General features: G+C 50.3%; 1 protein-coding gene across 2 annotated transcripts in view; it reads right to left on the reverse strand.

Annotated features, from left to right (window-relative positions):
• Positions 1-1,275: 1,275 nt before the first annotated feature.
• MED27 (mediator complex subunit 27) overlaps positions 1,276-13,239 on the reverse strand; it is a 205,366-nt gene continuing 193,402 nt past the window's right edge. For both annotated transcript variants that reach the window (XM_058524347.1, XM_058524346.1), the window contains 2 exons: positions 4,039-4,116; positions 1,276-1,869 (listed from right to left, as the gene is read on the reverse strand). In XM_058524347.1, the coding sequence (XP_058380330.1) occupies positions 1,735-1,869; positions 4,039-4,116 (213 nt within the window). In that variant the 3' untranslated portion in view covers positions 1,276-1,734. The remainder of the gene's footprint in view (positions 1,870-4,038; positions 4,117-13,239) is intronic.

Consider the following 13,239-nt stretch of genomic DNA (forward strand, 5'->3'; position numbering starts at 1 on the left):
CAAGTGGGTGAAGCTGTGTCAAGTTCTGTTACCGGGAGCCCTATAAAGGGGTCGCCTGTCACATGCTAGACAAGGAGACCTCAGGCAGGAGAAAGTGCCAACCCCCTTGGAATAGATGAAAGAAATTTCAGAGCAATGAAAGGCTGGTGTGACTGATTCATGTGTCACACAGGATTATCACTAAGGCCTGTGCCATGGTTTAATTGGCAGTGTGTTTTTCTTTCTTAGTGGTTCATAAAATAATGGTGCATTTTACGAGCCTTGGCATCTCAAATGTGACGAACCATGGTATTTAATCTAAAATCACCCACGGTATGGAAATGTTCCTGCGCTACACCACGCTGCCTCTCCTCCTTCCCAACTGGGCACTGAAAGCATGGCCGTCTCCCAGAGAGAGCAGCGGTTCTCAGCCTCGGGCCCCCATCGGAGTCACCTGGGAGGCTGGTAAACAACCAGGTTGCTGGGCCCCACTCCCAGAGTGTCTGATTCAGCTGGTCTGGAACGGGACCCGAGCCTCTGTGTTTCTAACGAGCTCCCACAATGCTGATGCTGCTGGGCCACGCTTGGAGTGGCGCTGTCCTGTCGTTTCCTATCACTACATCCCTTCATCCTCTGGCTCCTTTCAGCCTGGTGGGGGTATGTGGGAGGGCCTGGGTGGTACCAGAACCTGGCTAGGAACCGCCCATTCTTTTGGACATCTCAGAAGGCAGCATCTCTCTGGCATTGTTCATTGCAAAGAGAACATTATTTGTGGCGTAGGCTGGAAGCTCTGGGAAATGCCCTGATCCTTGCTGAGACCTTCCCCAGGGCAAAGCGTCCTCATATAAACAGCTTACGGCTTTCATTCCTGCAGTCAAGGCCCTGAACTCAGCAGACTGGGCTGGGATCTGTCCATGGTAATACTTAGGACAAAACATGAGACAAAAAAGCCCGGCACACCTGTCTCGCCCGCTCACACGTGTGCTGGCTTGTAGTGGGCAGATTCCCTTCCCTTTGGTATGTGTGTGCATTACTGGTTTAGCAAAAAGAAACATCTGTGCACTTGTTTCCTCAAAAAGAACAATCCATTTTTCAAGCCACCAAAATGTCTTTGAAATGGAATATTTGCCAACACTGCCCTCTCTCCTGAAAGCAAGAAGCAGGGAAATGTGTCCTCAAAAAGAACTACGTTTTAGATGCAGACATTACTAAATTTTTTTCTTTTTTCTTCAAAAGGCCCAGATCTGTTCACTGAGCTGAATGTAAAAAGTGCTTTAAAAGAAACAGGAGACAAAGCCTTGTCCTGGGTACAAAAGGTTTACTGCTTATAAAAATAAGTTACAAAACAAAACAAAAAACCCAGCATGACAATATGTATGAACACAAGGGCTCATTCAAACTCTAATGGCTCATGAAAATGACTTAGAACATGGATCCAAGAGGATCAATTCACTAGGATCGCTAATATACATGGAAGAACATGCTGCATAACTTCCTTATAATGAGTTCTAAAATGGTCTTTTTGGCCTTCCACATACTGGCTAAAGTGTAAAATTAGTCCCATCAACACAAAGACAGAATCTGTTCTTCAAGAGGCTCAGCCTGAACATACGACATGCTGTTTTACAAAAGGGAGAGAGTGGCTGTATTGCTACCCGGGCAGTGAAGACATGTCTCAGCCATCAATATTACTTAGGGCTTGTCTGGAAGATGCTGGCCAGGGGTCTGCAGGCAGGCATGGGGCTGGGCCGGGGGTTACTGCCGGCAGGTATCGTGGAAGGCTTCGAGCGTTCGGAAATCCCGCCACGTCGGGGGAAGGCCATCTTGTAGAAACTTCCCGCAGCGCTGGCACGGGGCCTGGAACAGCTTTATGTAACTTCTTAACCAGGTCTAAAAAGAGAAGCGAGGAGAGAATGAAACAAATGGGGTTCGGGGGCTTCCACTGTCACCCTTCCCTTCAAGCCTAAGGATCTGGAGCACAGAGAACTTAAGTTGGCTCTGACCTCACCAAAAGACACCCTGATTTTACAGAAAGCTGCATGCAGAGTCCACAAGGTCATAACATTGCTGATTTTCAGTTCTGGCGCTCCCCCAGCCCCTCCCAACCGAGGGAGATTTTAAAACAGAAATTCCTGCTCTCAAAGGCAGCAAGTGCTCCCAAAGGAGTGGCCGTGAACTATCGCGCAGCCTCGCGGCTCAGGGGCTGCACACGACCACGTTTCATCTCTGAGCCTCATGTCTTCTGAATATTAGTATTGATCCTCCCCTTGTTCACTACCAAGAAGCGGTCGTGGAACCGTGTGGAGGAAGACCGCAGAGACGGTGATTTTAGAACTCTCCACTGAGGTCACCATGCCTTCTTTCTAATCTGATTTCAGAGGTCATCACTCACTGTCACAGTGTGGCCTGACACACCTGGGGGGAGGGGGGGACAACCTGGTGCCACCAAATAACATAATAAACAGCAAATACACATTCGAGTGGTTCAGAGTGCAGAGTTCCTTCGGGCATCATACATAAGGATGAGACTCGCATAACTCAATTCTCAAACTCAAGGAGATTCGCTACCAAAAAAAAATACATAAATAAACAAGCCAAACCTCACAATAGGCAAGCAAGTTAAGAAAGTTCTCACTGTGACAGGGGCACAGGAATCTCATCATTTAATGTCCTCCTGAATTATGTCGATAAGAGAAAATTGTTCTTTGAAGAGGTCGAACGAATACTGGTACAAATCCTTCTATCTTTATCACAGCTGCTTTCACGGTAGCAGACCGCGGCCTATGGATACTGTCCCCTTTCCAAAAGCTAGGTGTTCGAGGTTTTAGCAATAAACATGAGGAGGTCAATGGATCATTCAGTTAAACTATCTATCCTCTGGTGCTGATCAAATTCAAATCCTTCAAAAATCCCAAAGTCAGTTACCAGAGGGAAACTGGGCATTACAACATGTTAGGTTAAAAAGCAGTCTTTATCTCTAACCAAAAATGAAGAGCTTGCTGAAGACTGTCAACTGACTTGTTCTCTCGACACGTGAAAGAATCACTGCGCGGACGGCTCTGCCGAGCGCCCGCGTTTGCTTGTTCGGCCTCTCCCACACCGCGAGGCTGACAGGACGCCGGGCTGTGTCTTCCAGGAACTGAACTACAGGCTCTCCAAGAAGCTGAGTCGTTGAGGCAAACGTGACTGCGGGAATCGGAGGAGCAATGCTCCACCTAGCTGTCACCACTGATTTGGACCTGCTAACAGGTAAGTCTTTTGAGTAGGTTCTCGAACTGGCAGACTTTCTAGCATGAACTAACAATAGTGAAAGACAGAGCCCACTGATGTGAGAGCAGGAGGCCACGTCAGCACGATGTTGACACAGCTGGCCAGCCGTCAGGATGCGGTGGAGCCAGGTGTCCCGGGACGCGCCAGCTGGTGGTCATGTGATAAACTCGGGCAGCAACATGCTGATCAATTGGCTCTGGGGGTGGGGGTGGGGGTGGCGGTGGGGGTGGGGGTCCTGTCTTGTGGTGTTTGCTGATTTCCATGGTGTAAATATTTTGGTTCGATTTCAAGCTACTAATGGTTGAACAACCAGTTTGCAAAATTCTGAACATTGAATAAGAGCTAGCAGGAGCCGATGCCAGCACACCAGTGGAATGGCTGTTTTTGGGTCACTCCCCATCCTGAGCTCTGACTCTGAAAATCTAAGGACTAAATGTCTTGGGGGAACTGCAAGATTTGTCTTAGTCATTGCTACCTGCTCAGTGCCAAGCACAGGGCCTGGCACGGACTAGGAGCTCAATAAATATCTATCGACTAAATCAATGTTGGAAGCCGTGTTGGAAGATCACCTCTGAACCAGCAATGAGAGAAAACACTAGTTAATTCAGTGGGAAGTGGTTTCTCCTAGATCCCTTCCCAGTTTAAAGAAACTATCAGATCTAAACCGGCCCACCTCCCACGGCGAGGCCCTCGCAATCCGCAGACGAAACAGCTACCTTCCGAGCGGCTTGTTCTCACTGGACCAGAGCCGAGGCTTCAACGGGAGTCTTGGCTCTTAAAGCCACTTACCATGAAGGATCTGACCACGACGTCCGGCATCTGGGGCAGCTGATAGTGGAGCAGGGCAGTGGTGGCATGGTCTGTCACCTGGGAACCAAGGACAACGAGTAGAGTTAGAGGCCACTCCAAACCAGCAAAGAGAAAACAAGACGGATGCACTCCTTTTAGATGACAAACAAATCCCCTTTTGAACGTCTCTTGGAGGAAAGGACATCTAAAATAAAATTTGAAGTACGAAAATTAGTGAAGTTGGGGAGGAGGAAACGGGGTGGGGGTGGGTGGGTGTGTGTTGTAGGCAGGAAAAATGCAGGTATTCAGGCCTGGAGGCAAGCGGAGTGTAGAACATTCCAGCAACTGAAAACCCAGGCAGGCTGGAGCCCCTGAGAGAGGAGGGGTGTGGCCAGAGGCCAGTGGAGAGGAAAAGAGGAGGTGGGTCACAGAGGGGTGTACAAGCCGGGTCACTGCAGGAAACACTGCGTGAATGCAGAGAGGCTTTTCCAACTGTCCACGTTCCACTTCCTCTTTACGCTGGACCAGTTTTCCTGGCAGTGTAATTGGTCGTTCTGCCTCCTTTAGTTCTCATGCTGTCTCATAATTTGTATGTATAGGTTTTATGATCAGGAATCCAGTAATTTCTGATGATCTTTCCCTTGGACCTCACAGTTCCCACTACGACCTTTCTGAGAAGCCTTGCCACTCCAAGTGTGGGCCTCTACCCAGCTCTCCAAAAGCTGTGGTCTATTTTCAGCCCCCTAGTGGGCCACACCCACTGTCCCCTAATCCTAAGCAGAGGCTTCATCAGCAGGGCCAAGGGCATGACTGCTTTAAGTCCACTAGAGGCATCCGGTGACCAGATGGAACGCGCACTGGGTTTAAGCCCCAGCACTGTCTGCTGACCTTGATCCAACAACTTAATCTCTCTGGGTCTCAATGTCCCTACTGAGAACTAAGGGCTGCTCTAAGATCCCTTGGTGTGCTACAATTTGATGACACCACAGATTCCTAATGCCTGCCATCAATCAGCAAATTAATAGATTATACCTAATTTGATAGCTGTGTTCAAACTTATGGTTTATCTGATTGTCCTCATTAGGGATTCTTGCTATTACAAATGTTGTGCTTAAAAAACAAAAGCAACACAAAACCCCAGACAAAATTATTAACGTTGTGAACAAGAACAAAGTCCACCTTGTGGAGACCTGTCAGTTCTCCAGCCCCCACCAGAATACTACGTGATGCGCTGACGGACCTATGCGGCAGTTTAGCAAACTAATCAGGAGCAACCAGAAAGGCTGGTCCAGGCCCCGCACGGTGAGTTGCAAATCAGTCAGAAATCAGTCCAGCTGTGTGTTCACAGCCACTGCCAGAGAGGCCATACCCCAAAGAGTGAGGACACAGGCTCCTCGGCTTACAGAACCTCTCTAAGCCTCCGTTTCCCCCTGGATAAAGCAGCCGTGCATGTGAAGCGCTTACCCTCCAGCTATGCTGCAGCCCCGCCTGCCCGCCCTTCTCTTCTGCTCTCCCTGGCCCCCGGACTTGCCCTCTTCCCCCACTGGACTTTCAGGGTCTGCCTGGTGGCTGGTGAACCCCACTAAATGATCACTTCGTGCGGGCAGGGATCTGGTTCATGCTGCGTCCCCGAGGCCCAGAACATCACCTAGCGTCTAGCAGGTGCTCAAGACATATTTGTTGAATAAAGAAACAAACTTAAAAATGTCCACTCACCAAGGGCCACGTACTAGAAGCACTGGCTTTCTTGCAAATACAGCAACAGTTCACGTATCCAACATTGCTGAGAAATTCTTACCCAAGTGACTTTCAAGATAAATGGGACTTATTCCTTCAAGTGCAAAGACTTTTTATTTTAAGCACTTTTAACAGACAACTTTCTAAAATGATCAATGCTTTTTTTTAAAGAAAAGGTAGCAATGACAACTTGGCAAAATGGCGGTGGTGACTGGTGGGATGAAATTAACTGCTACAAAACACAGTGAAGCAAATTGGGTTCCAATGGTACCTGGGCTTCAAAGCTTCGTTCTTACCCATCCAGATGCCTCACTAAATAATCCCATAGGCTAACAAGACAGTCCTTACAATTACATTTTCCATTACAAAAGAAACAAAGCTTCTGGAGAACTCTTTCTCCTGCCCCCACCATTCATTTTACAATGTCCCTAACGAAGCCCTGCCCCATCCATCAGCACTGTCATAGCAGGGAAGCCAAGCTGGCTTTGTGCTGGCCCCACTGTCCTCAGTACTGGGGACATTCCTCTCCCAAGATGGGGAAGGTCCATCTCCAGCCCGGAGTCCCCTGGGATGAGCCCAGATCTGTCCATTTCAGCAGCGTGGGTGCCCGGCCCGGGGCCCAATCCCCCATCAGACTGGCCACCCAGAGGCCACGTCCAAGGCTGGAATGCTTTGCTTGGCTGCACATTTTCTTTGCTTTTCCTTTTACGATTTTTAACATGAATGACCAACACGTAAAACTCAGGAAACTTGACCTAACCCGGATTCCCAGCTTCTCTTAAGCATCAGAAGATCTAGGGGCAGTAATAGGGCATCTGCCTCATGGGTTGTTCTGAAGATTAAATGAGTCCAACCACGTGAAGGGCTTGGCACAAGGCTCGGCTCCTAATTATCAATGTGACTGTGACCTGGCTCTGCCCACCGGCCCCCACATATCCGAGTGGCTGCCATCAGCGGCGGGAGGCGGAGCGACAGTGCCTTTGGGCGGGCACGCACCTGCGGTTTGCCCAGCACCTCCAGGGTCCCGCAGCCAGCCTGCTTCACTCATGCTACCTGCCTGGCCCCTGTGGCCTTCGGAATTTAGGGCCTCCACCGAACACTGCCAAGAATCTCTGGCCCTAATCCTCCTGTTTGCTGGGTGCCTGGCCTGGCAAACCTGTGCCCATCTCCTTCTCCCTTCCTTAGCTGACCTCTGGACTTGACCTCTTCTGGCTCAGTTTTGATAACTGCAAGGTGCTAAACCGAGCAAAGCATCATGCTAATTACCAGAACATCGAAAGTGCTCTCCAGACCTGCTCCTCCTCCTGCGTTGCCAGCACAGACACTACCATCTACCCAGTGGCCTTGGGTGGCCTAAGCCGGAAACCTGGGCTAGTCCCACCACTCATACTCCAGTAGTCTCTGAGTCTCGACGTTCCAAACCATTTATCCTTCCACTTCTTCCCACGCCACTGCCACTCCACAGTCTAAGCTGCCGCCTTTCCCTGTGGGGATGAGCAGAAGAGCCCCAACCAGCTCCCTGCCAGGGGACAATGGGATAATTGTGAGGATTAAGTAAAATAATATGATCATGCTGTTCAGTAAATATTAGTGATTATTAAGTTATAAATCTAACTATGTCACTCCCCTGCTGAAAACTCTCTCAGAGCACGTGAATGCACTCAGGATAGAATCCACAAGTGTGAACCCGGCATTCGAGACCCTGCAGAACCTGCTTCCTGCCTCCTCTCACCCTCTCTTCTGAAAATATTTCAGTTCCCCAAGTGTCCCATCTCCCTCCTCCCTCAGAGCTCTCCCTCTGCCTGGGCCTCTCCTTCCCCCCGTTCTCGGGCCTGCTTTAGATCCATGTGCTCAGGGTCGCCTCCCAGAACCCCCGATGGGTCTTGTCTCCTTGCTGAGATCTTTTCTTTCACAGCACTCCTCATCACTGAACTTGTATAACCGTTTTTGCAATTTTTGTTTAGTGTCAGTTCCCCTGCCTTGACTGTGAACTCTGAGAGGGCAGAGACCATGTCTGTCTAGTGCCCGACACAGAGGTGCTCAACATGTGTGCTGACTGGACGGACGATCTGGAACATCCACGAGGACCACCTCACATGAGGTGTGAGGGGCAAGGAAAGGAGCCGCACACTGGGTGGGGATGAGGAGACAGGAACTCAGGACTCTGGGCCCTGGCCCACCCCTAACCTGCGGGGAATCTGGACGGCCCTCTGTGCTAAGAGTTGCTACGGCTCACTGCCTGCTTCTCCTCTCCTTCCTGGCGCAGGGGCACTTCCCAGCCCCCCTTGTCCTCAGGTTGGTCACGTGGCCAGTTCCCGCTAATGCACCAGGAAGCGTAAGTGGCATGTATTCCCTCCATTTGGAGACAGTGAGGAGCAAGTGTGGATGCTCCACGATCTCTCTTCCCCTTCTTCCCCTGCAGCGTGGGGAGCCACGTGCTCAGATGGTGGATTCACCAGACGGCAGAGCCTCTGTCAAGCCTGGGTCCCTGAGTGACTGTGTGGAGGCCAGCCTTCTGACAACTCAAGATGGGTGTGGTGTGAGCAAGAAATAAACTTTTGTTGTGTTGAATGACAACCTGTGAAGTTTATTTGTTACAGCACTACTGCCTCTCCTCTTCAGACTGACACCTCCTTGGAAATTTATCTCCTGTCTCTAAGATGAGCCATGGTGTTTGCCAGGCCTATGATTCCTGTAAGTGGTGGCACAAAGAAGTTCAAGCTGTGGCCAGGGAAACTTCCCCTCTAGAAAGTTCCTGCTTGAAATGAGTGTCATGGTCCAGCAGCATTGGTATCACCTAAGAATGTGTTAGAAACTCAAGTTCTTGGACCCCACTCTAGACCTGGAATCAGAACCTCCAGGAGGGTGCTCAGAAATCAAGCCAGCTTCTCCAGCTACTCTTAGGAATGCTAAAACGCAGAAGGATGCAAATGTTAACGAGCGCACAAGTTCCCTGGGGACCCTGCCACTGAGCAGATGCTGACCACATAGGTCTGGGTGGGGCCGGGACTGGGCATTCCCAAAAGACCCCAGGCGATGCCCATGCTGCTGGTGAGGGACCAGGCTTTGAGCATTCCAGGCACCACAGGCAAAAGGTCCTGAAAGAGACAGGCATTTGATTCTGGCACAAAACAGAGGAGTCCCAATCTGAGAAGAATTTGTCTTTTTCATGAATCAAAATGAATGACACCACTCAAATTTAACAATGAGTGCTGCAGAATGGGGAGTGTGAAATATTTTCACCAAGAAACATTTCCACAACGGGTGCTGTGGAGTGGTGGGGTTTTCCTTACCTGAAAGGTGCTTTTTCAGGGCCATAGGATTATTTTATTAATTTATAATAACTACATTAATGAGAACTTTTGATGTATGTGCCCCTCTCATTTAATCCCCATAGTAACGGAGGTGGGTGCTCTCTTTATCTCCATTTCATAGGAGAGGAAACGCAGACTTAGAGAGGTTAGAAAGATGCTCAAGGTGAGTGGCAAGGGGTGTTTGAGCCCAGACATTGCAAGGCCTGAGCCTATGTGCCCTCCCTCCCAGCAGGCAGCCCTGGCCAGCTCTCCAGGTGTGCTGATAAAGCACCTGCCCTGGGTGCCCCAGGCGTCATCTGCTCACCACCTCCCAGCATGGTGACATCTTCTGAAAGCCAGAGTCCTGACGCAAGGCGCAGGTTAGGAGATTTGTAAGTGTGGCTGCTGGATAACTGGCTACTCAAGAGCAGAACAAACTGAATTAAGGAGAAAATGTCCTCCACCAGATCCGGCTGGAGTCACACCAAAGCTCTGTTTTGGCATCTGGCTCCTAGGCAGGGCACCTAATTAGTTTTTCCATTACTGGGTTCGCAATCTGGCCAAATTTAGCCTCTTTTTCAAAAGGTCCAGTATAAAGTATTCCCTTAATTGCCAAACGGTGGCAGTTTTTTCTAGTGCTTATGTGATCATTTAATTTCTTCAATTTCCCATTACCAATTAGAGAAATATTTTAATAGAAGGAAATAAAGCTGACTGATTCGCTATGTTTTCTCTCCCTTCCTCCCAAACTCCTCCACTGTTGGTTTTCTGTTCCCGTGGCTGAACTCCAAAGCACCAGGCAAGATAGGTTGTTGGATACTGGAGAAATTCACCTACAATGATGTTCCTTTTTGCCAAAGCATTCCATCTTCAATATTTTTTTGTTTTATACTTTTCAACAACAAAGTTGCTTTTTTGCTCAGCATCCAAGATGTGGGAAAAAACAGGCCTGGGGCAACAAAAAAGATTGCTATTAACTAATTTAAATCGACTCTGTGCAGCCCAGCCGAGTTCGGGCCCACTGTAATATACAGCTAATGAGATTCCACCGGGAGATAAAAGCCACCCTGCCTGGCGGCAGCCGAGGCCAAAGAAGGGCACTAATGCTCCCGACGAAAGGGAGGCCATTCATCCCACCAGCGAGTGCTGGTTTGAAAAGAGCTTGTAAAAAGATCAAAGCAGATGGCGAACCCAAGGAAAGATAGGGAGGAGAAGACAAGAAAGTAACAATAAACCAGCGAGGTAGGAGACGCTGCACAGAGCGGAGGAGGGGGAAGTGACTGCGAGGGAACCAGCAAGGGCGGGAAGTATGGAGAAAGACAGAGCGACTCACAAAGCGGAGGGGGCACACAGTGACCCCTGGGGCTTTGCCAAGAGACGTCCCGCTTCACCACAAGGCAAAGAAAGACTGAAGATGCACTAGCTTAGTGTGAGGTGTGTCCCCCGCTCCTGGCCCCTTGTCTCAAGGCTGGACTGCAGGTGATTCATTTTGAGGAGGGTGACATTTCCATCGCCCACCAACAGATCCACTTTGCTTTATTAACCGTACTTCAGTTTTCTCCTCCTCCACCAACCAGCGCTCACCAAAATTCCTTCTCCCCTAGCTCAGAGGCAGAGAAGGTCTTCGAGCACCCAAACTGACGGGAACTAAGCTCAGAGAAGGAGAAAGGAATCTTTCAAGAGACCTTGAAACAGCTGCCAGTCAACACACTGGCGATGCCAGTCAAAACAAGTCTCCCAAGCTCCTCTGCCATATTGTGTGCCAGGAGCTGTGACATCGTCACTCCCAGAATCTGGGTGCTGGAGGGGACTTCGGAGATCACGAGTTATTTTAGCTAAACCCAAAGTAGAATTGCCTGTAATAATAGCACAGTCCCAGTCAACACTCACTGAGCACTTGCCCTGTGCAAGGGCTGGTCTCCACCACACCGCTGGGGAGGAGCCCGGGTTCTGGAGCCAGACTGCACAGATTTGGATCTTGTCTGTCGCTTACCAGCCGTGTGATCTTGGACAAGAATTAAACATGCCAATGCAGGGAAAGCACTGGAACAGCGTCTGACAAATAGCAAGCACCCACCAGATGTGAGCCATCCTACCTTTACCTCACTTAATCCCCACAAGAACCTTGAGATGGCGCTACAATGAGAATTTCCATTTCCAGTGAGGAAGTGAAGTTACAGGGAGGTTAAGTGACTGCCCAAGCCGAGCAGCTCCTGAGCAGCAGAGCCGGAAGGTGAGCCTGGCAGGCTCTCCACTCCGGGCCTTCGGACAGACAGAGGCTGTGGGGGGATGTGGAACACCATATGCAGGCCATCTCCTCCCTAAAAGGGAACGGACCCCAAGACTCGTAGGGTGGAGGCAGGACTTGGTCCCAAGTCTCTTCACTTATACCCCAGTTCTTGCCTCTTACACAACTTTCCTCTGCCTCCCTGCTGGAAGTTCCACGCGTCTTGCTCACTGCCACATCCCAGAAGCCCACCCTGCACAGGGCCTGACACAGAAGGGTGTCAGAGTGGGCCATCAAGAAGTCCTCCAGATTGAATGAGTCCCTGCCTTGCAGAAAGAAGGGGAAACAGGCAAGTGACGGCGGCAGCATTTAGACAGGTGTGCACGCATATTAACCAGGGTAAATCAAAAGTACTGTGCTACAAAAGTGAGGGGCTACAAAAGGGGGAAATCCTATTGTGATGACGCCTTGGGCATATAGAGCCCGCTCTCCTTCTTGCTGGAGCCCTCCAGCCCGCCGGGAGGGCAAAGAAACAGGTTTAAGTCCAGCAAGACTATCTTCTGCCTGAGGTCAGCCTCCCAGAGCCCGGATTTTATGGCAGCTAGATGGACTTTGTTCTTTATCAGTAAGGGAAGAACCAAGGACAGAGTGGTGACACACAGAAAGGATCGGTGAGACACAGGAGGGGACAAAACTCTCTTAATATACTATCATTCCCCAGCAGTTTCCTCTTTTAAAAAGCCAGAGTCTGTTGTGTTTCCTGGTGCTCAGGGATTGTCCTCAGGGATCCCTACCCACTAAGGTTGCAGGCATCATCCTGTCTATGCGCGGGTTCCCAGGCCAGAGTGGAGAGCTGGCAGCGCAGCAGAAGTAAGGAGCACAGACTCCAGAGGCAGGCTCCCGGGCTCTGTCCCTCAGCTTCTAGAAGGCAGTCTAGGCTGGGGGCAGGACCTGTGTTGTTAAAAACTCCCCAAGGTGATTCTGAAGTCAGTAGCCTTAGAACTACAGGTGAACATGCTGATGCGGGTCACTGCCTGCTTCCCACCACCAGGGGGCAAGACTGAGGCCGAGGAGGGCCAGGTGGGAGTGGAGCCTGAACACCCGCTCTGGCAGTTAGGAGATGCTCTTCCTAATGCAGTGGACTAATGGCATTGAGCTATTATTACCCAGCAGCACACAGCCCACGAAGCCCAGGCCTCCGCCTGCGAAGCTAGGAGAGCTGGGGCTTCCGACTATTAAAAGTATGTCCCACAAGATTAATAAATAGGAAAAGTTAAGTACCCAAGTGTTTAGAAGGTGCTTATTTAAAAGAGAAGCCTGGTGGAGATCCAGATTCTGGCTTCCCTCCAGCTAATACCTGCTTCCACATACCATGAAGAGAAGATTCTCTGGCTTGTGTTAATGAGAACAAAAAGGCACCGTGGTGGGAAAAAAGGTGACACAGAGCTGTCAGGAGACCAGGGCTCAGTCCTGGATTCGTCCCTAATTAGCTGGGTGACCTTGGCCGCATCATTCCCCACTGGCCCCTGGTATAGGAGCGTGAGGCTGGGATCACGGGGCGCCTGCAGGTCTAGGTTTTCAGTGGACGCTGCTGCAGGGCCTGACTGCACACCCTGAGACTACCCCTGAGCTCTACCCCAGGCCAATCAGTGGTGACATTAAAGTCCTTTGTTCTTTTAAAAAGGACCAGCTGATCCCAGCAGGTTCAGGGGCGCCAGGTTCCTGCCCCACTCCAGGAATCCACCTGCTGCCCTGATGTGACGTCGTCACCCTCATGCAGTCCTCCGTTTCTGGGCTGGTCACAAAGAGCTTAGAGAATTCGGCTCCGAACAGGGGAGACCATCAGCGCAGCACTGCTCTTGGTTTGGGAAACCTCTGCCCATCTCGACAGGTTTCAACGAGGCTCTGGAGCACAAACTCATAGGCACAAAGCCAAACATTTGC

This window comes from Diceros bicornis, chromosome 28 (assembly GCF_020826845.1).
Source record: "Diceros bicornis minor isolate mBicDic1 chromosome 28, mDicBic1.mat.cur, whole genome shotgun sequence".
Classification (NCBI taxonomy): Eukaryota; Metazoa; Chordata; class Mammalia; order Perissodactyla; family Rhinocerotidae; genus Diceros; species Diceros bicornis.